This window comes from Budorcas taxicolor, chromosome 2 (assembly GCF_023091745.1).
Source record: "Budorcas taxicolor isolate Tak-1 chromosome 2, Takin1.1, whole genome shotgun sequence".
Lineage (NCBI taxonomy): Eukaryota > Metazoa > Chordata > Mammalia > Artiodactyla > Bovidae > Budorcas > Budorcas taxicolor.
Genome location: NC_068911.1, coordinates 1,248,720 through 1,274,099, shown reverse-complemented (window position 1 = coordinate 1,274,099; position 25,380 = coordinate 1,248,720). Strand labels below are relative to the sequence as shown.

The window sequence follows — 25,380 nt, the reverse complement described above, 5'->3', positions numbered from 1 at the left end:
CCTGGGGCAGCTGGTGGTCAGTGAGCTCACCGCGAGTGTTTACGGCAGCAGCCGGGCGCGGGCGGCGCCCAGTGTCGCGTTTGTCTTTCGCCCTGCACGACTGCAGCCTTCAGAAACAGGCCTGTGCTTTTAGGGCATTTCGGGCTCAGAACAGGGTTGGGGTGAGGGGCTGTGATTTCTTCGTGAAGACGTGGGGAGTGGAAAGGGAGGCGCCCCGCGTCCCTAACAGCTGACACTGACAGCGGGGTGCGAGAGAGGGCGAAGGGTGGCGGGTGGGCTCTGCAGCCCCGTGAGCCTGCCTGCCCATATCCGTCTTTCCTGTGGGCAGGCCCGTCGGCTTTGGGGTTAGAAATCCTGAGTATTTTCCTCCTGTTGCCTTGTTGACACTCACCTTTTGTGCACACTTTGGGGACCAGTGCCGCCGGGCTCACAACTGGCAGCCGCAGACGCCCCATTTGGCCCCTCCCGCTGCGCCTGTGCGTCCCAGGAAGCCTGCAGCCCCGTCCTGCCCCGTGGCCGAGAGGCTCGCCACCCGAGTGGGTTTGCGTTTCCTTCATTTTAATACCTTCTGACTTTCCTACCAAACGTCTCCTCATAAACAAAACGAAAGGGCTAGTATTTTAACAGTACAAAGTATAAATACTGGTGTTAGGTTTTCATTACTTCGTTTGCGGCGGGGGGGGGGGGGGGGGGGGGGGGGGGGGGGGGAAGCAGGCTGTCGCGGGCGTGGACCTGAAAGGTGGGTGTGGGAGGCAAGCACACCCGAGGGCAGCCGGGTACCGAGGACACGGCTCACCCTTACACCAGGCACCTGGGGAACTCCACGGGGCTGCGCCTGATTCTGCCTTGTCTCCAGGGGCGAGGGAGCAGGGGCTGGAGTCAGCGTTGTCTCCTGGATGCCTGAGAGGAGGGAGCGAGCCTTGGGCACAGGGGACTGATCACCGCGCGTTGCGCTTCCGGCCAGTGCGGCCCGCCCCGCCCGCGGCGGTGCCCGTGGAGCAGCGTCTATGCCGTCACCGGCTGCGCCCCCTCTTGGTCCGGGGAGCAGCTCTGGTGCCCACGGCGCAGCTTCTTCATCAGCCGCCGCAGCTTGCCGGGGAAGTTTCTGTCGAGGTGGCGGTACAGAAGCGGCACCACAGCGCTGCTGGCGAAGGCCAGGAGCCTGGACAGGTCCTGGGCGAGGAGTAGCGTCCCCACGTGGTGCCCGTCCAGTGCCTGCCCCCGCGCCGCCAGGACCGTGCGCCCCAGGAGCGTCAGGTAGTGGGGGGCCCAGAGCCCGAACTGCGCGCACACGGTGGCCACCAGCAGCCTGTGCGCTGAGGGGTCTGGGCGGCCCGCGCCCCGGTCGAGCGGCGTGTCTTCCTTGCGGACCCGCGCCAGGAGCGCGAGCGCGTAGAGCGCGGCCAGGCCGGGCACCAGGTAGCCGACGAGCAGCATGATGGCGTCGTCCGCCGCCGCGTCCCGCATCCGCGAGCACTCCACCAGCCGTGCGGCCACGTGGCTGCAGATGTGGAAGAGCAGGGAGGAGAAGCCGGCGAGCAGGGCGCCGCCCCAGACGAAGCCGCACACGTGCCGGGTGTTGTAGACGCTGGACATGTAGGTGCGCGGGAGCGCGCGCTCGATGTAGCAGTCGAGGCCCAGCAGCGCCGTGGAGTACAGCGTCACCAGCGCCGCCACGTTGAACAGCACCAGCAGCGAGACGTGCACCTCGCTGCCCAGGTCCCAGGCGGCCCCGCCGGCTGCGCCAGGGCCCAGCAGGTGCGCGGGCGCCAGGGCGCAGAGCAGCAGCCCGGCCGCCGCCATGTTGGCGAAGTAGACGTCGGGCATGGTCATGCCGCCGGGGTCGTGCAGGTTGGCCAGCAGCAGCAGCGCGTTGTAGCCCAGGCCGAGGGGGACGCCGCTCAGCAGGTAGAGCAGCGACAGCGCGGACAGCGCCCTCTGGAGGTGCAGGCAGGGCAGCGGGTCCTCGCCCCCGGTGCCGTTGAGCGGGCAGCTCCACATGGCGGGCTGTGGGGAGAGCAGCGCGTGAGGCCTTGGCGGCCACAGCCCGGCCCCCGCCCCCGAGGCCGGCGGGAAACGGGGCTGCGCGTGTTTTCTGCGGCCGAAGGCGTCCTCGCTGGAAGCTGTGAGGGCCCTGAGCCACGCGGGCCTCCTTGACCCTGTTTGCCGGGAAACCCACAGCCCTGGAGCTGTAAGGCGCCTGCTGGCACCTTGGGGTGCCTGGGCCGCGTGAGAGAGGCCTGTAGCAGGAGAGCTGGGGGGCTGGGGGTGGACCCAAGGCCTGGCCCCGCAGCCCCCCTCGCGGGAACCTCAGCCTTCCTGAGGCTGCAGCAGCCCTGCTGCGCACATCCTTCCTTCCTTGCGCTGACTGCGGAATCCTGACAGCCCCCCCCCCCACCTCCGTCTGTGCCCAGCAACCCGCCTCCCTCGCACCGCCTGGGCAGCGCTGGTGTGCCGTGCCAGGGCACCAGGACCCCTGTCCTGAAAACCAGCTACTGCTGGACCCCTGGGGAGGGGCCAGAGGTGGTGGGAGGTAGTCTGCACTCGCGCCTGGCACCCTTCCGGTCCCCTCCCTCCCAGCCTGGCAGCGTCAGGGCAGGCGGGCGCTAAGGTCTGGGTGGGCCTTGGCGGGTGGAGGTGCCTTAGTGGTGAGGGAAGGACAGACTTTCTTGAGCAATGCCTGAGTCCTGGGGAGGGGGGAACCCTCCACGCCATGCGTCCTGAGGCTACCGGGCTTCTTGCTCTCAGAGCGAGGCCAGCAACCCTCTGGGGCAGACCCTGGCCTCCCAGGTCCAGGGGCTAGGGAGGCCCCGCCTGCCCTTAAGTGGCCCGGCCCCACGCCGCGGCAGCGAGCCTAGCGTGGGGGGCACAGGGGGAATGACATGTGGTCTCCACAGGCGTCTGTTTGCCAGCCAACGCGACGGAGCAGCCGCCCGCTTACAGGGTGTGTGCCTGTGACACCCCCCCGCCCACCGCCCCCGACACGGAGGGGTCAGGCAGGAGCCTCGCGGGGAGGGGGCGTCTGTATCCTAATGAGCCGCTAAGGCAGCGGCCGAAGGCGGGGGCAGGACTGCTGAGTGCCTGCTGCTTGCCGGCTTCATCACCTCCAGGGAGGGCGTCTACTCTCAGCCGCTGCAGGGACTCGGGTCCCTCTTCCCAGACCTGGGGTCCAGGGTGCGGGAAGGAGCCCCAGACAGGGCCGGGCCTGAGGGGTCCTCGGAGCCTGTGTCCATCCTATTCTAGCTGATCCGCTGCCCGTTTCCCTCCCAAATGCCGGTGGGCTCCTGCGCGCTGAGCAGGCCGGCACGCTGGTCCACAGAGCATCCTGTCGGTGCCTGACCAGCCCGAGCGCCTCGCCCGGCTCCCGGGCCTCAGTCCCTCCCCTCCCGCCGCGCTGGCCCCACTCGCTGCGGGCCTGTTTCCCGGTGCGGCGTGCTCCTCCACGAGGCGTGGGGGCGCATGCGCACACTGGTGTGGCGGGGGGTGGGGGGGCGCTGTGCGTGTCCGCCGCCTGGTTCTCAGGGTGCCCCTCCGCTGCAGGCGGGTGCAGCTGCGCCTCCTGTTCACAGCCATTTTGGAGCCTTGAGAGTTGTATCGGGAAGGGCCGGCACACGGGAATGGCACCCTGCCCACGGGCTCCCCTGAGGCCCGACGGGGGTCCCCTGGTGCGCCTGCCCCCTCCTGGGGGTCTCCATCCACTGGAGGGCAGGTTCGGCCAGGGGAGGCTGAGGACGGAAGGGTTGCCCTCTGCGATGTCGGGTGGGGCAGTGGAAAGGGCCCTATGGGCTCCTGGGCTGAGGGAAGCAGGGGACGTGCTGGCAGGGGCCCTGCCCTGCTGGAGACCCACGGGAGGCGGTCACGCGGAGCAAATAAGCTCGGAACTTTTTTCAAGAGCTCAGGTGCTTACGTGGCCAGCTTGCTTGACCCGAGAGGGGTCTGCGTGTCTCAGCGGCCAGCCCGAGCCGCCGTGTCCTGGCAGCTCATACACACAGAACCTGGAAACCCTGCCCACAAAGTAGACAGCTCTGTGCGCGTCCTGTCGGTGTCCGCGGGGAGGACACGTCTGGCTTCACTGCGGCTCATGCGCTAAAGGTGCCGGTTTCCTTTGCTTTCAGCCGGTCTTCGCTTTTTGTCCCTGGTGTTCTTCCCAGAGGCTCCTCGCCTCCAGGTGTTACGTGTGGGAGTGCGGGTGAGGAGGGCAGGAGGCAGGCTGCCGACGTGGAAGGGACGAGGCACTGAGGCGCTTGCTGGGGCGGGTGGTCCCCAGGGGCTCTTGGGGACCCAGAGCAGCAGCTGCGCCCGGCACCCCCAGACTTGCCGTCAGCATCGGTCACTTTGGGAGTGTGCGCCCACCGCGCACGGCTGCGGGGCAGCTGGTCAAGGCGCAAGGCCTCTAGCTGGTGTCCCTCTGTGTCCAGGTCCCTGTGCTGCCCCTGCGGGTCACCCCACTGCAGCTGCCTCCGAGTCACCCCACTTCCCTTTGTGCTCGGGCTCTGGGAGTGCAGGAGTCTGGGAACAGGCTCCCCTCCCCCAAGGCCCTGTGAGGAAGGGCCCTGAGAACAATGGTGGCCCCCGCCCTCCACACTGGCGGGCTGGGCTGGGCTGCCTTTCCAGTCACCAGCTCTCTGTTCCCTTCCTTCCTGAGAAAGGGGAAGTTGGACCGTGGCCAGAGACCAGGATTCCGAGCAGGGCCCTCTGTGGTCCTGGCCTCTCAGGGGCAGGAGGCAAGGCCAGGTGGGCCCTCAGCCGCTGGGCCCTGCCCCTGGCCCCACAGGCCCTCGCTGTCCCCGAGTAGCAGGGCTGACGACACCGCCTGCGGCCGCCCGTCACCCACTGCAGATCTGACTGGTGTTGTCAGGACGGCCCCAGGGGCAGGAGGGACCAGGAGCCCAGCAGCGTCGTCCAGGCTGGTCCTGTCACCCTGCTCCGGGGCCGTCCTGACGACACCGGTCAGAGCTGCCCACTGCCTCCCGGCTCCCAGTCCACCCTCTAATGCGCCCCGCCTGCCCCTCCCACCAAGCACCCCCGCCCACTGCCCACCTGCCGGACACACGCCTCTGCAGACCTGCCTGCAGGCACCCCGGCTGGCGTGGCCACCTTCCTCCTATGCTTGGTGGGGCCTCCCAGACCTCTGGGCCCTCCTCCACGCCTCCCTAGGCAGCAGCGCCCACCAGGTGCCGACCAGGGCCCCGTCATCGGACAGGGCGTTGGGGGGCTGTGCCCCCCTGCCCCCCCCCCCCCCACCCTCGGCCCTGCCCCGGATCCCTCCGGGACTCCGGTGCTGCCAGCCTGGCCAGGGCCTGGTTCTGCCCGGCACCCCTGCCTCTGCCTGGCCGGGTCTGCACCTCCCCCAGGCCTCCTGCCCCCCTCTGCCAGGCCCCGGGGAACATACAGGTGTGCGCGTCTGGCTAGAGACATATCCCCTCACTCTCGGACCCTCACCCGTGGGCGCCCCTCTTCTGTGGCGGGCATGCCCAGCCAGGCCTGCAACCAGCCTTTGTCCACGGAGCAGGGGCGCACCTGGCACGTGCAGGAGTGTGGCCATGGTCTCACAGCGACGCCGGCAGCAGCCCTGATGTCGTGTGGCCCGGGGCGGGAGGCTGGTGGGCTCCAGCATCCTGGCTTGCTCCTTGGTCGTCGAGGGGGTCCGGCGGTCACCGCATCCGGTGTCTCCCAAGAGGACTAACTTGATCTGAAGGTGACCTGCGTCCCCACTCTCTGAGAGTTCGGCCTGTCGCCTCTGATCATGCTTCTGGGGCAGTGGCCCTGCTGGGCCCCGGATGACTGCCGTGCGGCCAACTTCCGGCTGGTCTTGTTCCAGGGAGTGGAGATGTCTTCACAGCCTCGGGCCAGGGCGGTTCCCGCCTGGGGCCAGCAGTGGACTGGAGAGGGGAGCGTGGCCAGCCTGGGGAGGGCACCGGACTCCCAGGTGGACCCTGACGTGAGCACAGGCTGGCGGCGCTGCTGTGGCATCAGGGAGGGGTCCCCTGATCTGCTCTGGACCTAAGCAGGAGCTCTCGGGACGTGACGTGTCCTCCTCGGTGCCTGCATGGGTGCCGGCATGCTGGGCAGACGGCCTGGCAGCACACGGCCTCGAGAGGGGGCTGGCAGGCGGCAGGGCCACGGGGCAGATGAGCCGACGGGCCAGCCTCTGCTCGGCGCCCAGGACTCTGAGCCGGGTGCTGGGGCAGCAGTGAAGCAGCCCCCGGCCGCTCCACCCCCTGCGCGTTGGTGATGGGGACGGGGGACACGGTGGGGGCTGGTGGCAGGCCCCGGGGAAGGGGTGGCATGCGGGCCGGGTGCCCGTTGGGGGACACTGGGCCACGGGGCGCGTGTCTAAGCCCCGCTGCACTGAGGGCCGCCTACTGGGCCACGGGGCGCGTGTCTAAGCCCCGCTGCACTGAGGGCCGCCTGCTTCTTATGCTCTTGTTCTTTGGGGAAGCAGCTCGATCGTGCCCCCTGGCCCGACTCAGACCTCCCCTTGGGAGGGGCGCGTGCTGCCTGGTGGCGGCTCCCATCCGTGGGCCGCAGACTGAGGACCAGCCTCCCCAGGCGCCCTGCCCGCAGCTGCCTGGCTTGGGTCCCTGGTCAGGCCGTTGGGAGGATGGAGTGTGGTGGTGAGCGCGGCCCTCCCTGGTGCTGGGCGTGGAACGGCGGGTCCTCGCCTCCCACACACGCGCGCTGCTGTGCTGCCTCCTGACTCTGCCGGCTGCCGCAGGGAGAGGAGACGGGGGAGGGAGGGCAGGGTTCGTGAGCGGGCCCAGCCCAAGGGCAGATTCTCATGGACTGGGGGTTGGGGGGCAGGAGGTCCTCCCACAGCTTAGCGGCCCTGGGCCCCCAGGGCTGCTGTAGGAACAGACAGCGAGTCTCTGGAGCCGCGCTTGCTGAGCTGGGGCCCCAGCCCCACGGGGTCCTGGCGGGTCCTCCCCGATGGCGCCCTGCTTACAGGCGCCCCTTCTTTCATTCCCTGCCGGCAAGGACCGCACGCCTGGGTTAGCTGCTGGAAGTATTGAGGCCAGATGTCAGCATCTTTTCTCCTTGGGCTTTTTTTTTTTAAAAAAAGAGCCTAGAACTGTATAAACTAACCCTTCAAAAGTGAATGTCCACGGGCAATGAAAAGCCTTGCCGAAACGCAGGGCTACAGCCCACGGTGACCTCCATGGAAAGAGGGGGGGCCGGGAGTGCAGCAGAGCAGAGGCGGGCGGGGGCCGTGATGGGCAGGGCCTCCCCAGTGGCCCTGTGCGCACACAGCCTGCCCAACTGAAGCACCAGCTAACTCCCCTCCAAGGTCGCTCACCTTATCCCACGGCACCCTGCCTGTTCCTGCCTGCCCAGAGCACCCCAAAGAGGGAGCTCCGTGGCCAGTGTCCTGCAGCCTGTGGGACGGCCTCAAAGGCCTTTCCCCAAGGCGAGCACGAGGACCCACCGGGCAGAAGGGCTGGCAGAGCTCAGACCAGGAGGTGGGCGCAGGGCCCCGAGGCCAGGGCAGTGTGTCCTGGTGGGCACCGGCCCGGCCTGCCTGCCTGATGTCCTGGAGACCCACTGTGTACTGTGCCTGGACTTCAACTGAGTGCTCTGGAGCCATCAAAATGCTTTGAAAGTGACTCGAGTGTTTATTTCCTTTTGCAATAATGGGCAAAGGCTCTAGCTACAATTAACATCCAGCTGGTAGGAGCCAGACACTCCGGAAAAGCTGATGTTTTCATCGGTTTTCAACGTAGAGCGCTTACGCATACTGATTGGTATCGCAGACGCTGCGCCTTCCTGGGCTGCGATAAGCAACGGTTCATTATACACTTGGGGTGGCTCGGTTTCCGTAGCTTGTTGCTTTTTAAGGTTCTGAATCAGAGAGCAGTGAGCGTGAAGCAGGCAGCGTCTCCGGTTCTCCCGGGAAGAGAACGGGCTTGCCGGCCGGTGGGGAAGGGCTGCGGGCAGGGGAGCAGCCGGCGGGCCCTGGCCCGCCCCCGGCCCCGGGCTCTCCCTGGAAGGATTCGGGCGTGTTCTCCTCTGCTTGTGGAGCACTAGTCCCTCGGCTTTTTCTCTTATTGTCCCCTGATTAATTTTTTGAGGTTACCGCTCCTTCCAGTACTCTCCATCAGGCGAAGACAGACTAAGAACAGACCCGTCTCCCCTGGCACCCAGTCGGGCCCCTGCCCAGCCCGACACTGGTGTGCTCTTCCCTGGGGGCGCTCTGGGGCAGAGCCGCAGGTCTTACCGTGGCCTGTGGTTCTTTCCAGGGGAGGAACCAGCAGTCATTTTTGCTCCTTACACTTGGTCTAATCATGACAGTTGCTTCCTTGGCTCTGATTAAAACTGGGAAACTCCTGCGTGCTCTCTGCCCTCCCACCGTGTGTGTGGGAGGAAGGAGACCCCTGTGGGACTGCACAGGACGCCTGGTCCTTTGCACCCTGTCCTGCTGCTAACTCGCAGGGGGTTCTCTGTCCATAGGTCCCTGGGGGGCGGAGGAGGGACCTGAACTCTGACCCTTGACAGCATTGCATTTTTTAGAGTGAAAATTCACTTTTACGCCTTACACTGAGGCCCCCTGCTCTGCAGCACCTGTGAGACCCCACGGACACTTGCTGCTGCCCAAGCGCCGGAGAGGCTGCAGCCTTTAGAGAGCTGGAGGACATGGCCCTGGTGGGCGGCAAGTTGTTTGCTGAGGTTCCCAGATGACATCCCAGGGCCTGGAGGGTGTGGCTGCCGCCTCCCCAAGCAGTGCCTTCCTCTCAGGCCCCGGAAAGTGGCTGGTGCCTCGTCCCACCTGGAATCACTCATGTGTATTTGCTGGCAGGGACCTTGGCAAGTTTTTCCCTCTTTCACTATACAGTAGGTTTAAGCAGCTCTAGGGCTAGTGATGCTGAAGCTGAAGCTCCAGTACTTTGGCCACCTCATGCGAAGAGTTGACTCACTGGAACCAAAGACTGATGCTGGGAGGGATTGGGGGCAGGAGGAGAAGGGGACGACAGAGGATGAGATGGCTGGATGGCATCACTGACTCGATGGACGTGAGTCTGAGTGAACTCCGGGAGATGGTGATGGACAGGGAGGCCTGGCGTGCTGCGATTCATGGGGTCGCAAAGAGTTGGACACGACTGAGCGACCTGAACTGAACTGAACTGAACTGAACTGAACTGACTGAGGGCTCGCCTGATGGCTCAGGGGTAAAGAACCTGCCTGGCAAGGCAGGAGACCCAGGTTTGATCCCTAGGTTGAGAAGATCTGGAGAAGGAAATGGATACCCACTCCAGGATTCTTGGCTGGGAAATCCCATGGACAGAGGGAGCCTGGCAGGCTGTAGCCAGGGGGTTGCGAAGAATGGGATACGACTTGGCAACTAAACAACGATAAGCAGTTCTACGTCCTAGCCTAAAACCCCACCACTCATGCCCAGTGGACATAGGTGCCTTTCTCCTGTCACCCACCTGCCAGGGGCTTCTGAGTTCCAGGGACCCCAAGTCAATGAAGAACTAACGCTGGGCTCGTCTCTCCTCTGTATTTCTGTGACCCCCACGGCGGCAGGACAGCAGTGGTCAAGGGCAGGGCCTGGCCCCAGCTTCCTGTCCATGACTCGCCACAGTATGCATGCACCAGATGGGAGCTATGATTTTTAAAAGCCTGTTATCTCTAGAGGCTTTCTTCATTTAGCGAGATACCAGAGGTTCCAGTTTGGAGCGCCACACCCGGCAGGCCAGGGAGCATGTGGCTGTCCCCAGGGCCTAGTTATTACTAGGGCCTCTTTCTCCTCTCGGTGGTGACCGGTGCCCCAGTGAAGACCCAGCTGAGACGGCAGAGTGTCTGGTCCCCGTTGTGTGAGCAGCCTGGGAGCGTGGTCAGCTATCGTGTCCACACTCTGGTGTCTGCAGAGGCCTGGCCAGCAGGCTGCTGGCCGCCTGGGGACTCAAGGCCAGCCTCACTAGGTGCTGCAGACACAGTGGGGAGGAGGGGGCCGCTGCTCCGCCAAGATTCGGAGCTGGTTGTTGGCAGGTGGCCTGAGGCTGCCAAGCGAGTGTGCATCCAGCAATGAGGGGAAAGTCTGTCAGGTCCCAACTCACCCTCTGTCCCCCCGAAGCTCGGTTAGATGGCCGGGGCCAGTGCCCCGCTGAGAGAACCCAGCCACCGTGCTGCTGCCCTTAGGTTGGTGTTGGGTTTCTTGTCCTAGGTCAGTGGGCGCTCTGAGGCTGGGGCACTGCCTTCTCAAGTTTTGAAGGAGCCTCCAGGCACAGGGGTTTTTTATCAAGTGTCCTAGGACACTTGATATCTCCATTTAGATGCTGTTCCAGAAATCTCCAAGATTTTGTAATCATAAAAGGGACGAAAGTTACAGCCACCGTGACTTAGAAGCAGGCGGTCAGCTCCCCGCAGGACATGTGAGGAGCCTGTGGAGCTGCCGAGCCGCCTACGCGGCTTGCGGCTCTCAGCGGCCCGGACAGGTGAATGACCGCGGGGCAGCGGCCGGGCCGGCCGGGCGCCGCGCGGCTGGAGGGCAGCCACGGGAGGGGAGAGCGCCCAGGCGGGGCCGAGGGGACCCGCGAGTCGGAGCGGAGAACCGGCCGCCGGCCGCCGCGTCCCCGCGCCGCTCCGCGCGCGGGCCGAGCCCGAGTGTGCCCACCGCCCCCACCCCGAGTTCGGCGTCCACTCACCGGCACGCTGGGCCGCGGGCCGCGCAGTCGCCGCGGGAGCGGGCAGCTCGGGGCTCCGGCAGGCGGCGGGGCTCACGGCGCGCACGCCGCGCGGGCCTGTGTACACACGTGACCGCGCCGCGCTGGCCCCGCCCCCGAGCCCGCCCGGCCCCGCCCCCGGGCCCGCCCGGCCCCGCCCCGGCCCCCGTTCTCGCTCCGGCCCCGCCCCGCCCGGGGTCCCCCGATGCCGACAGACTCCCGGGCCGCCGAGAGTCCGGTGCACGCTCGGCTGAGGTCCGCGGGCGCGCCGGCCCGCTGAGTCAGAGGCGCTCTCATCTGCAGGGGACAGTCACCCCGCCCTCGAAGGCTGTAATCGGGGCCTGCCAGGCGCACCTGCTCCTCTGCCCCAAGTGTGTTTGCTGGCTCCCCGCTCACCCCTCACTTCCTGGCTTGAGGAATTTCTTCGTAAACAACTGGTCGCAGGAAAACCATTTAAAGAGACAGTGCATTGTGTGCAGCCTAATTAATTCCGTAGCCGCTGCTCTAAGTAGGTGTTGGAAAAGCGACAAGAACAAGGTCGTTTCCTCTACTGTAAGGCTTGTGCTGCAGCAGTGGCTCCTGGCAGCGGGCCCTGGCTCCGGCGTAGGAACATTGGCTTCCGAGAACCCAGGTGTGCGGGTTGCAGCGCTAAGGCAGGTTCGCTGTGGGACCAGGGGCTGGTGGAGCAGGGAAATGAGCATCGCGGCCGAGGCTGGCCCTGGGTGGCGGCAGGGTCCTGCCTGCCGGGCTCAGGGCCCCTCCTCAGACTACCCTGCTTCACAGGACAGCTTCCTGAACACGGGTCAGAGAGGGAAGCTGGGGGTCAGCTAGGGGACCAGATCCCCCTCCCTCTCAGCCGCTTGTAGAACCCTGGGCCCCCACCCTTCCCCTTGGCCCTGTGGTCATTACAGTAACCTGCTTCTCACCCCAGCACCGTCCTTGTGGCAGTGCGTCGCCAGCCGAGGGGAAGACCTGGGCGTGGTCAGCCGGCACTAACGCCCGGCAGTGAAGGGGGACAGGCTCCGCGCAGGTTTCTGTTCTGCGCCCTCAGAGCAGCCTTTCAAGGTGTATGAGCCTCGTTTCATCAAGTCTGAAACTCCGTCAGTGCTGCGAATACCAGAACTTTATGGCCCATTGCAAGGAAACATTCTGATGCTGTGCGTGTAAGCAGCATGCGGATCTTAGAGTTGTTAAGGTGAGGAGCCACGTCTTACCATCGATGGAAGACAGTACCCTCCTCCTTTTAAATCGTACTGAGGCTCAGAACTTAGGCAGGTGCCCAATGTCACACAGCAGGTGGTCTTTGCTTTCTTAGGCCTTTGGATCATTCTAGCAGTGTAATTAAGGAGTGTTGTTACCTCCTTTTCTGAAAAGCCTTGGAGCCCAGAATTCCAAGCCAGAGACCCTAGGATGCCTGGGTGCCCTGCACCTGGCAGGGCTGCGGTCCTGACTGGGTAAAGCAGGGCCTCTAAGCCTTGGGTCGCCCCACTGCCTTATCTGCAGAGAAAGACTTCCTCCACCACGCAGGCTCCTGGCCAGGGGGAATGGCAGAGCTTGTGCGTGTCAGAGATCTTCAGAGTGGACCCACCCTCCAGGCAGGCTCAGACCAGCGTTCTGTAGCTGGGGAATGTAAGCGCGCTCCATGAGGCTTCAGCGCTGTGGCCTGCTGCCTTCTGCTCCCGGGGCTCAGGCCAACGCCAGGGCCTGGGCTGCTGCACCATCCTGGGGGCGGAGCTGTGGGAAGCTGGTCCTGCTTCCTGGGCTTCCAGCTGCGTACCTGGGGTTGACTTCTGAGGACCACGTGGAGTCGGCCTCCCCACTGTTTCTGGTGATGCCCCTGAGAAGCCGTCCTGTGCTTCCAGGCCCCAGGCCTTACAAGGCTGGTGCCCTGAGTCTGTGCCACACTGTGGACGAAGGGAGACTGCAGCCTGGCGCTCTGCTGTGGGACGCGAGGCTGCTCGCCAGGCTGGAGGCGTGGCCGGCCCTCCCGCTTGTCCTGCAGCAGCAGTGACCACAGGGGGCTGCACGCCGGGTGCTCCGGGCCACTGGTCAGGGGCTTGAGGGCAACCTGCTGCCGGGGCCACCCGCTCTGTCGAGGCAGAAGGGTCTTCCTTTTGAAGACGCACCTTTCGGGAAATGACACACCAATGGGGAGTGTGGTTCTCCGTGACGTGTGAGTCAGGGCAAGGAGTGTGTAGGCTCACTGGTTGGCTCTGGGTGTGGCTCACGGAGAGGTCGCGTGCTTTGCCACCCCTGTGGCTCTGTCGCTGCGACGTCTTGCTGCTCAGGCCCGGGTCTTTGTGGTCGACGTCCATGAGGGAGCCAGGGAGGGGCCTGGAGGGGCTGGGGGTAAACGTGAGTGAGGGGCTGGGGGTAAACGTGAGTGAACGGCTGGGCCCAGGAAGTCTGGCCGTCCCGGGTCATCCGCCTGTCGGCGCAGCTGCCTCACTGCCCTTAGTCTGCACAACCTGCCACCCCCACCCCCACCCACGTCCAGTCCCATTCAGCCTCTGCCGGCACCTCTTCTGTCCTCCCTGGAAGCAGACCTCCCCATTCCTAACACAGGAAGTGCTGAGGGTGGGCCCATGCTGCGCCTGTCCCCCAGCTAGGGGACCAGATCCCCCTCCCTCTGTCACAGCCGCTTGTGGAACCCTGGGGCCCCCGCCCTCCCCTTGGCCCTGTTGCCATTACAGTAACCTGTTTCTCTCCCCAGCGCCGTCCTGTGGCAATGGGTCGCCAGCTGTGGGGAAGACCTGGTGGGGGAGACAAGCAGCTCTGACAGGTCAGTGCACTGACCAGGCCCGGCCCCTGGGAGCCGCTGGCTGGCCCGAGGCAGGCGCTAAGCCGAGGCTCTGGGGGCACCTGGGAGTCAGCAGCGGCGCCTGACCCCGGCGCTCTGTCTGGCCTGAGGCTGATGGGCACCCTGCACGCCCAGCAGCCCTGGCACGGCCTTTGTGGCACTTCTTAGGTCTGGAAGACGCGGCCCCTCCCAGGAGCCCATGGACCACCTGGTGGCGGCCGGGTGGGGGAGGGGGCCTCTGTAGCTCTTAGGTGCCCAGTCTGGGTGTCCAGAGGGCCTTCCCCCGGTAGGTGGGGCCCCGCTGGAGAGAGCCCGGCTTCCCATGGGGAAGGCAGTCCGCCCCGTGCCAGGATCCTGACTGAGGCCTTAGGGGACAGTGGGTGGGGGTCTTCGTTTTTACCCCCTAGGACCTGTTGAAATGAAGGCGGTGGGAGGAGGGGAGCTGGCAGACTCCCCTGCACAGGAAAACCTGGGCTCAGGACTGAGGCTGGGTGCCTGGCACCTGTGCAGGCTGGCTCCCCACGTCTCGGCCCTGCTCCTCTGCCTGGGATGGACGGCCAGCCGTCACTGAGCTGCGCACTGGATTTCAGGATGCAGGGCCAGCATGCAAAGCCAGCTGTGTTTCCGTGCGCTCGCTGTGAACGCTTGGAAACTGGTACTCAGCGTGGCCGTGTGGCGCCGCTCCCCCCGGCCCGGCCTTGTGCTGGCTTTCCCTGTCCTTGGGCCAGTGGTAACGTCGGGGTTTCCCAGGGAGCCCTCCTTGGTGCCTCTTCCTCCTCATTCTCTTTCCTAACCCCAAGCAAGCAGCTCTGCCTGCCATCATCCAGGAGGCCAGAGGGCCGCCAGCCCGGCTCTTGGGCCCAGGGGTAACGCCTCCGAGAGGGAGAGTGCCTCTGGGTGCTCTGGCAGGGTCTGAAGGGTGGGTGTACATGCTTGGTGGGCGGCAGGGGGAGGTGACGGGGAAGGGTGCGGGCGCCTGTTGTGGCCCCTGGGAGCTTGGTAAGGATGGTGCCCCTAAGGTTGCCTCTAAGGCTTGGCAAGTGCCACTCTGGCAGGTTTAGAAATTTCCAAATAAATATTTATTAGTGGTGAACAAAAAGCCCCTGACAGTGTGGTTTGATGGGGGGAGAGACGCGTGTTTGAATAGTGACCCGGAAGCCACCCCGCACCAGCAACCTGAGTCCCGGCAGAGGTGCACGAGCAAGTCAGAGGAGGGGGAAGGCGGCTCGGTGCGGTCTGCACGGCGGGCGGCGCTGCAGCGGCAGGACGTGCAGAGGAGAAGATGCTCAGGCTCCTGGGGCCCTCACCCCGCCGGGAGACGGACAGCTGTGCTTCTTCCTTCTCCGTCTGTGCGCCTTTGGTTTCACTTCCTTGCTTTACTGCACAGGCTAGGGCGTGTAGAGCCGTGTCGACAGCGCCAGTGAGGACGGGTCCCCCCACCCTGTTCCCAGCCTGCTGGGGGAGGGGGCCAGTCTGCGTGTTATTTACCAGGTCGAGGAAGCTCTCCTCTATTACTGGTTTTCTGAGAACGAATATCGTGAGTGGGTTTCGAATTGTGTCAAGCGCTTTTTCCGTGTCAGTGGACACGATCATGTGATATTTCTTCTTTAGCTTTATAGATTGATTCTTGGATATTAAACCAGGCTTGCATCTCTGAAATAAGCTCCACTTGTTAACCGTGTATAATTCTTTTTATACGTTGCCGAATAAGATTTTTGCATTTATGAGATTTTCATCTATATTTTTCTTTGCCTTTTTTTTTGGTACTATTTTTGTCTGATTTGATATCAAGGTAACCTTGGCCTCATAGAGCAAATTGGGAAGTGGTTTCTTTGCTTCCATTTTCTGGAAGAGGTTATGTAATTGGTGTTAATGCTTCTTTAAGTGTCTCATAGAATTCCAGGAAAACCATCTGGGCTTGGACACAGGCTTCTGGAGCCAGGCCTGCCATCACCTGTCACTTTAGTGATGGCCGGGGCTAGTGGGCAGCCGCACGTAAGCCTCCGGAAGTACTTTGCTTCCTCCTCTCGCAGACTCTGCTCCCCTCCCCTACCCCACCGGGGGCTGAGGCTCCCCTCATGCCCACACTCACAGTTCCCACCTGCCAAGTGCCTCCGCGCAGGCCTGCGGAAGCTTGTGGGTGTCCCAGTGGGTGTTCCAACCCTCCGCAGCATTTCCTGTGGATTGCACCAGGGCTTGGTTCTGGGAGGCAGTGAGGCGCGTGCCCGGGAAGTCGCGGTCGGATCAGCCAGATGGTCCCCTTGATGGCGTCTGTGTCAGACGGATTTACTCTTCCCTTAATGACTCAGAACGAGCCCCGTGCTCTTGGGCACTGGTGCCCTGGTTTCGAAAGCTTGCTCTCACTGTCTCGGGGGAGGGGTTTGGTGGCACCTCACACTCCTAGAACTCCAGCTTGGCAGAGCTGTTCTGTCCCCCCTCCCCACGCCCCCAGCCATCCTGACTTCTCCTCTGCCTCCCGCGGGACCCTGTGCGCCACCCCCGCCAGGATATGGGCTTGCTGCACGCCTGGCCTGCGCCGCCTCTCCCCCAAACGGCCGAGCGCGGTGCCCTCACCTCCGAGTCTCGAGAGTCACCTCCCGGAGGCCGTTTTCCTTGGCCTGTGCCCTCCTACAACCGCTCTAAATCACAGAACGAAGATGAACCTGCTTCCTCTGCCGTACCTAATTTTCCTCCTTAACGTTGTGGCCTTCCAGTGTAGCCTCCCTGCAGCCAGGTGTCTTAGTTCAGCCTGTCACAGAATACTGCAGGCTGGGTGGCTCAGAAGTAGCAGGTTTATTTCTCACACTTCTGGAGGCTGGAGGTCCGAGATCAGGGCGCTGGCGGGTTTGGTGTCTGGTGGGTTCTCGTCCCAGATCTCGCCGTGTCCCCTTGTGGGGGTGGGGGTGGGGGTGGGAGGAGCTCCCTAGGTCTCTCTGATGAGGGCACCCATCCCCTTCAGGAGGCCCCCACCCTCACCATCTGATCACCCCCCAAAGGCCCCACCCCCTAGTGCCATCACAGGGGGTGGGGGTGGGTAGGAGTATAATACGGGGGTTCTGGGGGACTGGAGCTTGGTCTGAGGTAGGAGGCATTTTTATCTGTTCTGGTCCCCACAGTGGGCCAGCTCCTCCCCCACTCCAGGCCAGCTCTCCGCTCTTCCCGATCTGTTCTCGTCTTTGTCCCAGTCTCCCACGGCGGCCCATTCGCGTCACCAGGACAAGACCGTGGGAGGAGGAGACCAGATCAGGGGTTCTCGGGTCAGAGGACTGACACAGGAAGTGCAGAAGACCCTAAATGGAGTCCATTCCACGGAATCGCAGATCGTGAAAACTGCTTGATTACATTTCCGAGCCTCAGTTTCCTTCTCTGTGAAGCGAGAGTACCGATGCACGCATCCAGGGAGTGAACAGGATCACAGAAGTGAGACCTCCTAACACCGAGGCTGGGCTAGCAGCGAGCCCAGTCCTCCGCTCTGCTCCCCCGACCCAGCTCTGGCCCAGCCCTGTGTGATCCTGCCCCCACCAGCACCACCGAGCCCGCCTGTGTGTGGACCGGCCTTGAGTGGCGGGGAAACGGCCAAGAGGGAGAGCACAGAAAGACGCAGTCTTGGCTCCAGACCTGGGAGATCCTTATCGGGCCGGGAAGCTGGGACACCTACGCCCAAAGCGGGAAGCCCACACCCGCCAGCGCACAGCGGGGGGTATGAAGAGAGGCTGCCAGCACCCTCAGCAGCCAGGGCCAGCGTGCCCTCAGGCCAGGGGGGGCCCCCCAGCAGCCCCCGGACCCAGCCCCGCCTCCAGAGCGCACGCGGGCAGCTAGAAACGCTGGCCTGCGGCGTTGTCTCGGCGGCGGGCTTCCTGCATGCGTCGACTGCGAGCCTCTACGGAGCACCTGCCTTCCGTCAGTCCCGGTGGTGGGCAGACGCGCCCCCACCCCCGGGCAGCTCACAGTGCGGGGGTCGAGACACTGATAGGGGACTGCAGGGTGAGCTTAGTGGGCGAGGCAAGAAGGCCTCCCTGAAGCTGGGGGCTGAGGTGGCGCTCCAGTCCGCGGGCAGGACCCAGCCTGTGGTCGGCGCTCGTGCGTGCGAGGTGGCGGCACCGCGTGGTCTTCCTGCTCCCCTGCGCGCCGCCAGGGGGCCGGGCCCCTGTGCCCTGAGCCCTGTGCCCTGAGGGGAGCTGGAGGCAGGGCCTGGCCTCCGGACTCGCTCCCGGCCCGCGGCCCTCGGCCTCCCCAGCCCCGCCCCCGCGCCCCGCCGCGCCTGCGTCGCCGCCCCCGCGCCGGCAGCCCCGCCCCCGCGCCCCGCCGCGCCTGCGTCGCCGCCCCCGCGCCGGCAGCCCCGCCCCCGCGCCCCGCCGCGCCTGCGTCGCCGCCCAGCCGGCTGGATCTGGTTCCAGCCGAGCCCGGCCGGCCTGACATGCGCAGTGCGCGGGGGCTGCGGCGGCCGGGCGCGCCGCGCTGCCGGCTGCTCTTGGCGGCGGGGGATCCGGAGGTCAGTGCTCCGGGCCGGGAGGGGGCCGTGGGGGGCTCGGGGGCTCGTCCCGCGGGGCGGGGGCGGCGCCCTGCGGACCGCGGGCTCGGGGCCGGCCTGGGCGCGCTCGCCGCGGGGCGGGCCCGCGCCCCGAGCTGCGCCTCGGCCCGTCCCCCTGCCGCCGAGGCCTAGGGCCCGCTGCCCCCGCGCGAGTTCCGGGACCCCGCGCGCCTTCTCGCTCTGCCGGCAGGCGGCGTCTGCACCGCGCCCGCCGGGCTGTCCCCTCGTGCGGCCCCGCACTCGGGCCTAGGTCGCCGGAGGCCTCCGTGGCCCCGCGAGGCCCACCCCCGCAGCGTTAAATGTCAGGGCCTGGGGGCGGAACCCGCCGGAGCATTTACCGCTTTGCTTGCGAAATCGCTTGAGTGTGAGTAACTCGTTACTTGGCTCTGTGACTTTTTTAAAAAATTCATGGTTACACTCAAGAATTCTTGGGAAGTGAGGAAAAAAAAAGCCAACCAGCAGTTCCCTAGTGTTTTGAAGTGATTATGGAAATTACGTTTAACGACGAACGAAGGGATGAGGTAGTAACGTGCTTTGTTTTGTGTTTTTCCCTGAACAGTCTTCAGCCTGGTGCCCGGAGGGCCGCCGGGCCCCCGAGAGGCCCGGGTGGAGGGGTCAGCACTCGGCCCTGGTCGTGCAGGCTTCTCTCCGAAGGGCCCAGGGCCCGGGAGCCGCTGAGGAGGACTGTCCAGAGCCTGCTGGGTCGCCGCGGGGCGAAAACCTGATTGAAAATCCTGTGCAGAAACGTGGGGCTTTGCTTGAGGGAAGCAGTGTCGGAGTGGGAAGGCTGGTGCCGGGCCCACCTCGACTGAAGGGGAAAGAGGCCTTGTACGTATTTCTTAAAATGACTCTGGTTTTCCTTTAAATGGCAAGATCAGGGCTGCCAAACTAGGAGCAGCTTGGCTGATTTTTCGGGAGTCGCTGGGAATGGCGCCTTCTGCGTGTTGGAAGTTGTTTCCAGGCTCGCAGCTCCTATACCTGACGTTTCGCCCCGCTCCACCGGTGCTGACTGTTCGGCCGGAACAGTGTTTCCAGGTGAAACGCAAAATGCAGCCTAAACCCCTCCCGGGCCTCACGTCTCCAAAGATGAAAGGGCAGCGGGCTCTCTAGGGAGGAGGCGGGCGTAGCCGTGGCCTGCGGAGCACAGCGGCTTCTTTGAACACTGGCAGTGGAGCCCGGGTGACCTTTGCCTTCCGATAGCTGGGATGGCCCACGTGAGGCTGTTGACTGAGCAGAGGGCAGCTGGGCTGCAAGCCTGTGTGGGCCTCCCAGTAGTGAAGGTTTCAGGGAGGGTCGTGCAGTACTGCCCCCCTTCCTAAAGCCCGAGGACGGCCCACGGGCCAGTGTTCCGAATGCACATCGAAGCTCTTGCAGAGGACAGCTGACGCCTGTTGGCTCCCTGGATGTGGGTGAGATCAGCCTAGAAGCCTAGCCGAGATTCTGGGGAGCGGTGCGGTCTGGGGGTTCATGAGGATGCCTGGCCCCTGTAGCTGGGAGGGGCTGTGGCGGAGGAAGTGGGGCAGGCAGCCCCTCCTGTCCTTTAAAAGGCCCTGAAGGCTGGGTGAGGAGCTAGGTTCCCCTGTAGGTCAGTAGGCGCAAGCGGCTCCCCGCTAAACACCCGGTAAGAGGACTCACTGGCCCAGCTCATCGGGGAGCCGGTGGCCTCTGGAAGCAGAGCTGCCCCCGACTTCCTGCCTTGGAGGGCTGGGAGCCTCCCCAGTGCCGCGTGCTGTGTGCCCGTGGCCCCTCTGCTGTGTTTTCTGAGATCTCGTCTGAGCCCTCAGTATCTCTGGGGACCATGGGGGCCTGCGCACAGCGCCCTGGGTGGCAGATGCTGGGTGCAGCAGGTTCCCCAAGTCCAGGCCCTGGGCCTCGCGGGGTGGTGTGTGCCTGTGTGCCTGCCAGCGGGCATGGTGCTCACTGCCCCCGCTGGCTGGCTGGTGGGGGAGGGGTCTTGTTTGCAATGTTGCTGCACTTGGCTCTCCTGTGACCACAGATCCCCGAGGGCTCCCACAGCCCTTCCCTGGGATCAGGGGTCCTGCCTCCCAGCCCTCCCCCAAAGCTCTAGCCTGGCTTTGCTCCCTTGTCCATTCACGGGCAGGAGCAGATGGACGGCCTTCGGAAAGGGAGAGCGAGTGAAGTATCATTTGCAGCATCTCAGGATTTTCTGTTTCCAGAAATCGAATCTGATCTTTATAAACAGGGTTTCTGTCTCAGGGGGTTCACACCAGGCCTCCCCTTGGATACGGGCCGGGGCTCACAGTCTGTCCTGGCTGGGACATCACCACCACCACCCTACTCCTGGCCAGAGGAAACCAGAAGGTGGTCCCAGCACAGCCTTGTGAGGTCCCCCCCTCTGCCCCCAGGTCATACAGGCTGAAGCTCTGGGGGCCTTGAAGGGACTTGTCCGGCTGGCCACCGGGTCCCTGGCTCCGGCTCCCTGATCTGTGCCCTGTGTCTTCTGGCTTTTCCCGTGCACATGGACATAAACGTTCATTTCAATTCTTGGGTCACAAGAGAAGCAGGATGAAAGTTAAGTCTGTGATCTGTGGCGCCCCCAGCCCGCTGAGCGTGCCTCCCGGCTCAGAGCCTTGGTTCCGGAGCTGCTCTCTGAAGAGGGCCAGTGTCTCCCACCCAGGTGGAGAGCAGGTCCTGCTTGCAGCCTAGGCCGCAGGGTTTGAAAAGATGACTGTGAAATACCCTCCCCAGAGCCCTGGCTTGTCTGGGTGGGCCGTCAGCCCATGGCTATGGTGAGACCCCCGATAATACCCGAAACTCCTCTCTTGCTCTGTAACTGAGCAGCCGGTCTCACACAGGATTCGTTTGTGTAACAAACAGGGTCTGATGTGTGCGTCTTACTGCCCAAGCCCTGCGCAGAAGAGGCTGGAAGGGCAGAGGTGGGCTTGGGAAAGGGACGCCCTTCTACGAGGTGCCCGTGCAGCCCGGTGCAGCCCGGGGGCCTACAAGCCGGAGACTTGGGCTGGGCCTGGTGGGGTCAAGTACGGGCTCCGTCTCACCAGTTCAGGGGCTGACTGGATTTTAGCGTTTCCTTCCACTGTACCTGTTGCCAGTTGATGAGAGTGGCCCAAGGGGCGGGGGGGAGGGGTGTGCAGGGAAATCTCAGTGTGTCCTCTCGTGTTTCTGAGCTGGGGGGTTGATGACGCAAGGAGGCTGTGTGCTGTGATCTGGTCTGGTTCCCTCATCTGAAGGCCCTGCAGCGTCTGGATGGAGGGCCCAGCTCCGAGGGCCGCCCAGCCGGGGCAGCCGCTGTCCCTGTCCTCCAGGAGCTCACTTGGTCCGGCCGTGCGCTCCTCGAGGCCAGAGCCCGCGTCTGCTTCCCGCCAGCACCAGCACCTCTGCAGGGCCAGGACCCACGGCAGCCCCGCATCCCTGCCGAGGTTGCTCACAGCCCCCTGCGTCCTTTGCTTCCTAAAGTTGTTTGGAATTGTTTTAACCAGGACACTGCAAATAAAAGAGGGCAAACAGCACTTCCTGAATCAGCAAAGGCCACTCGGCGGCGTGCACTGGGGCCACGAGCCCCTGAAGAGCCCAGCGGTTTGTACCTGCAGTTTGTTTTTAGGGGCAACTGAAACATTTTTGTCTCCTGTGTTTTGCGTGTGTAGGGAGGCTGGGTGGAGGGCTCGTGGCGTCTGTATGTTGCTGTCCAGGTTGCATCTGCATCTAGTTAATTTCAAAATATAAAGTTTTATTAAAGTACCGTAGGAAACACTCTTTTGTTATTTTCGGAAAAGGAAACGGTAATTGGCTACTGTGAATAGTGCGAGGCTGCTCAGTCGCGTCCGACTCAGTGAGACCCCTCGGCCCCCCAAGCTCCTCTGTCCACAGGACTTCCCAGGCGAGGACATGGATGGGTGACTGTTTCCTCCTCCGCATCGCGAGTTACCCTTTTGAGTCTTAATAACTGCAGTAGCGCTTCTGGTGAAAGTTCAGTTCTCACAGCGGAGCAGGTTCCCCTGGGGGCTGAGACAGGGGCGGGGCTTCAGGCCGGAAGGAAGAGCGGGCTGTGTGGCCTGGGGAGGGGGCAGGGCTCTGGGCCTCGGTAGTGGTTGGACAACCAGCACTGTGGGCGCTGGGCAGGTTGGGAGAGAGCTGTGCCCTTCGGGGGCCGCCCAGCCTGTGGGCAGACAGCCGGGCAGAGGACTGGGCTCTGCCGCCCACACACACACACACACACACACACACACGCACGCCAGGGCCACTGGGACTGTGACCCCAGCCCGCTCAGACCTGGTTCAGGCTCGTATGCCACTGACAGGGACTGAACACACACCTTTCTAGTCTGCTGATTGCATGGGGTTGGTTGAGAGGTTTCACCCAGACAGCATGTGGGTTATGGGCTGGTGGGTGGGGGTGCTGCCCTGCAGCTGGCCGGCCCCCACCCCAGCCTCCCCTGCCCGTACGTATCTGGTCAGCCAGGAGCAGCCCCTTTCCCCCCGGAATCCCACGCAGGGGGCACATCCTGCTGGCCCAGCCCCGTCCAGGCACCTGCAGGTGATGGGGGGCAGGGGGCTGGACCCCTAGGCTGTGGTGGATGCTCTTTACAGCAGGAGGCTTCTGGGGCCCATGTGGGTGATGGGCACTGCCCTCCCCCCGCTGGGTCAGCCCACCCCAGGGCCCCCCAGCTCCTGAGAGTTGCTGCAGAGATCTCACCACCCCCAGTGGGGCCGCAGCCCTGCAGTGAGGCCTGGGGGGACCTTGAGACCAGAGGTGGGCTCCCAGGGTCTAGGGGGAGAGCCCGCCAGGCCCATGCCAACCCGAAGCCCTGGTGTAACCGGTCAGCACGAGATGGTGAGGGCCCCCAGCACAACCCCACTCTGGCCGTCCCAGCTGACCCTTGCTTGGCCCCTCCCCAGACCAGGGACCCTCAGGGTGGAGAGACAGACTCCCCCACCCCTGCTTCCCAAGCATCAGCCCCTCGGGCGGGAGCTGACAGAGGGTCCAGGCTCCAGTGGGAACCCGTGTGTGTGGTTTGGGAGGCTGAGGTGGTCCAGGCACCCCACACAGTGGGACCTGAGATGCCCCAGGGGCTGCACTGACTGGCTATCTCCACACGCACTCGGAACTCCGGAAAACCTCACCTGAGCGTGGCGCGGGATCGGAGCAGGAGGGCCCCAGAGGAGGGACACTGACCCAGCTCGCAGACTGCCCTGCTCTCCTGGGTCTGTGCTGCGCCCGCCAGCCTCCTCGTGGCGGAAGACTCTGCTCCCCGAGGCGAGGGAAGGGAAGAACGGCTGGGAGAAGCCTGTGTGTAACCGGGACCCTGGGCCCCCTGAGTGTGGGCAGGACGCCAGCCCTCCCTGCGAACTCTGGAGGAGCGGTTGGACCCTTCAGGCCCCGCCCACTGCCCCGCCCCGCCCCGCCCCCCGGGGGGCCTGGGCCTGTGCCCCGCCCTCCCAGAGCACTATGGCTCACACTGCTGCTGCCCTTCTGCAGCGGGCCAGGCCCCTGCCAGCCTCCTTCCTGCGCCCCTCTATGGGGCCGCGGGGCCCCCCCACGAGCCCGTGGGGCCGGGCACCCAGCTCCACTCACCAGGTCTCTGATGAGAGCATCTCCTCTGGCCTGGGGGCAGCAGCCAGCACCCTATGAGATCGGATGGGTGGCCAGGGCCCCCATGTCCTAGGAGACCTCCTGTCCCTTCCCTGACCTGCCAGCCTCCCTCGGGGGTCAGTGTTGACCCATCCCCGGGACCTTCCCCGGGACTTGGGGCTGAGTGGCCAGTGCGATGCTCCCTACGTGGCTCAGAGGCGCCGGGCTCCCTGCGTCCTTCAGCGTGGGCTGCTCCGTGAGCCGCAGGGCAACTCCTAGACCCCAGCCCGCTGCACTTTGGACCTGTGACAGCATGGATGGGCCTGGAGTGCGTCGTGCTGGAATAAATGTGATTTCACACACGTGGAATCTGCGACACAAGCAGGCAAACAGGAGGATGCAGAGAACGGTGGTGGTTACAGAGAGGGGAGGCAGGGGCGGGCGGGGGGGGGGGGGGGGCGTAAGAGGGTCGACCCCCGGGACAGAGGGAAGCCAGAGGGGAGGCAGGGGCGGGAGGGGGGCGGGGGCGTAAGAGGGTCGACCCCCGGGACAGAGGGAAGCCAGAGGGTTGGTGGTGAGTGCTTCCCAGGCAGCACTAGTGGTGAAGAACCAACCTGCCCGTGTGTGAGTCCCTGGGTCGGGAGGATCTCCTGGAGGAGGGCATGGCAAACTACTCCATTACTCTTGCCCAGAGAACCCCATGGACAGTGGAGCCTGGCCCACGCAGGCCATAGGGTTGCAGAGTCAAGACACGACCGAAGCAGCGTAGGGTCCTCAGAAGCAGGAGCTCATGATGGTGCGAGCCAGTGTTACTCCAGCAAAGAATATGCTGTTTTAAAAATCTGATTCTATTCCTTGTCAGCAGGAGTCTGGCCGTGACTGGTGTTGGTATTTTAGGCACGGGTGTGATTCTTAAAGTGCGCACGCACCCGGGGCAGCCAGGTTGGGGCCCTGCTGTCCTGTCCTCTGGCTGTTCTGGAACCTGCCCCCACCCCAGGGAAGGCGCCTCCTGTGCGGGTGGGCGGCGTGTCTCACGGCAGGGCTGCCGGGAGTCCTGGGGTGCAGCCCTGAAGCTCCACGCAGGCGGGTAAACCCCAGCTGGTTCCAGGAGAAGGCGGGAGCAGCTGTGGAGAGCATCTCTCTTGTTTTAGAAGATTCCGGAAGGAGGGGTGTGGCGTGGGAGCAGAAAGGGTGTCACGGGCTGGCATCTAGGAGGAGTCTGCCTGCCAGAGGCCCCACTGTGCCTCACTCTGGGGTGCGGGGGCGGCGCCCACTTTAGTCGCTGCGTTCCGGGGAGGTCGGGCGGGGCGGGGCGGGGCGGGGCGGGGCGGGGCGGGTTGCGTCACAGCCCTAGCGCCCCCACCCCTCCTGCTGCCCTCAGGCCTGGAGGTGGGGGGGACCTTGCAGGCAAGTGCAGCTCCCCCCAAATCCGGGGCAGAGGGGCCCAGGGGTCCCAGATCCTGTGCTGCCCCCTCCCGACGCCCTCACGGCTGTCCCTGTGCTTCCAGGGGTCTGCATCCACGTCCCTGTCCCCGGAGGAGCAGAGGGTCCTGGAAAGGAAGCTGAAGAAGGAGCGGAAGAAGGAAGCGCGGAGGCAGCTGCGGGAGGCGGGCATCGCTGCGGCTCCAAGCCCGGCAATCAAGCGCTCAGGGGCCGCGATGGCCCTGGAGTACTTGTGCAGGTGAGCGGCGCTGGGCCTGCATCTCGTCAAGAAAACAAGGGTCAGGCGGGCACCGGACGAGACGGCGGTCTCAGAGTTTCCTTGAAAGGCTCATGGGCACGTGATAGAGGTGGCATCTCAGCGCCACCGTCGGCCGTCACCCCATCACCACCCCCATCAC

General features: G+C 64.6%; 2 protein-coding genes across 7 annotated transcripts in view; one reads left to right on the top strand and one right to left on the bottom strand.

The window, feature by feature from the left end:
• The window catches only part of C2H7orf50 (chromosome 2 C7orf50 homolog), a 67,351-nt gene that overhangs the window by 37,461 nt on the left and 4,510 nt on the right, over positions 1–25,380 (top strand). For 3 of the 4 annotated variants that reach the window (XM_052662956.1, XM_052662947.1, XM_052662964.1), the window contains exon 3: positions 25,048–25,220. In XM_052662956.1, the coding sequence (XP_052518916.1) occupies positions 25,048–25,220 (173 nt within the window). Of the gene's footprint in view, positions 1–17,863; positions 17,954–25,047; positions 25,221–25,380 lie in introns of those variants that run through there. The other variant, XM_052662973.1, reaches the window with a different exon arrangement.
• Positions 710–10,710, bottom strand: GPR146 (G protein-coupled receptor 146). 3 transcript variants are annotated; one of them, XM_052662904.1, is made up of 2 exons: positions 10,644–10,710; positions 710–2,007 (listed from the first exon to the last, which is right to left on the bottom strand). In XM_052662904.1, exon 2 carries the CDS (start codon positions 1,999–2,001, stop codon positions 1,006–1,008), a length of 996 nt encoding a protein of 331 aa, XP_052518864.1. In that variant the 5' UTR covers positions 2,002–2,007; positions 10,644–10,710; the 3' UTR covers positions 710–1,005. The 3 variants fall into 3 exon arrangements, with proteins under 3 accessions (XP_052518864.1, XP_052518874.1, XP_052518883.1); XM_052662914.1 differs by lacking the exon at positions 10,644–10,710 and adding an exon at positions 5,521–5,905; XM_052662923.1 differs by lacking the exon at positions 10,644–10,710 and adding an exon at positions 3,908–4,028.

Bases quoted from the DNA above. Each gene is read 5' to 3' on its own strand.
- GPR146 (XM_052662904.1), bottom strand. From the start codon at position 2,001: ATGTGGAGCTGCCCGCTCAACGGCACCGGGGGCGAGGACCCGCTGCCC.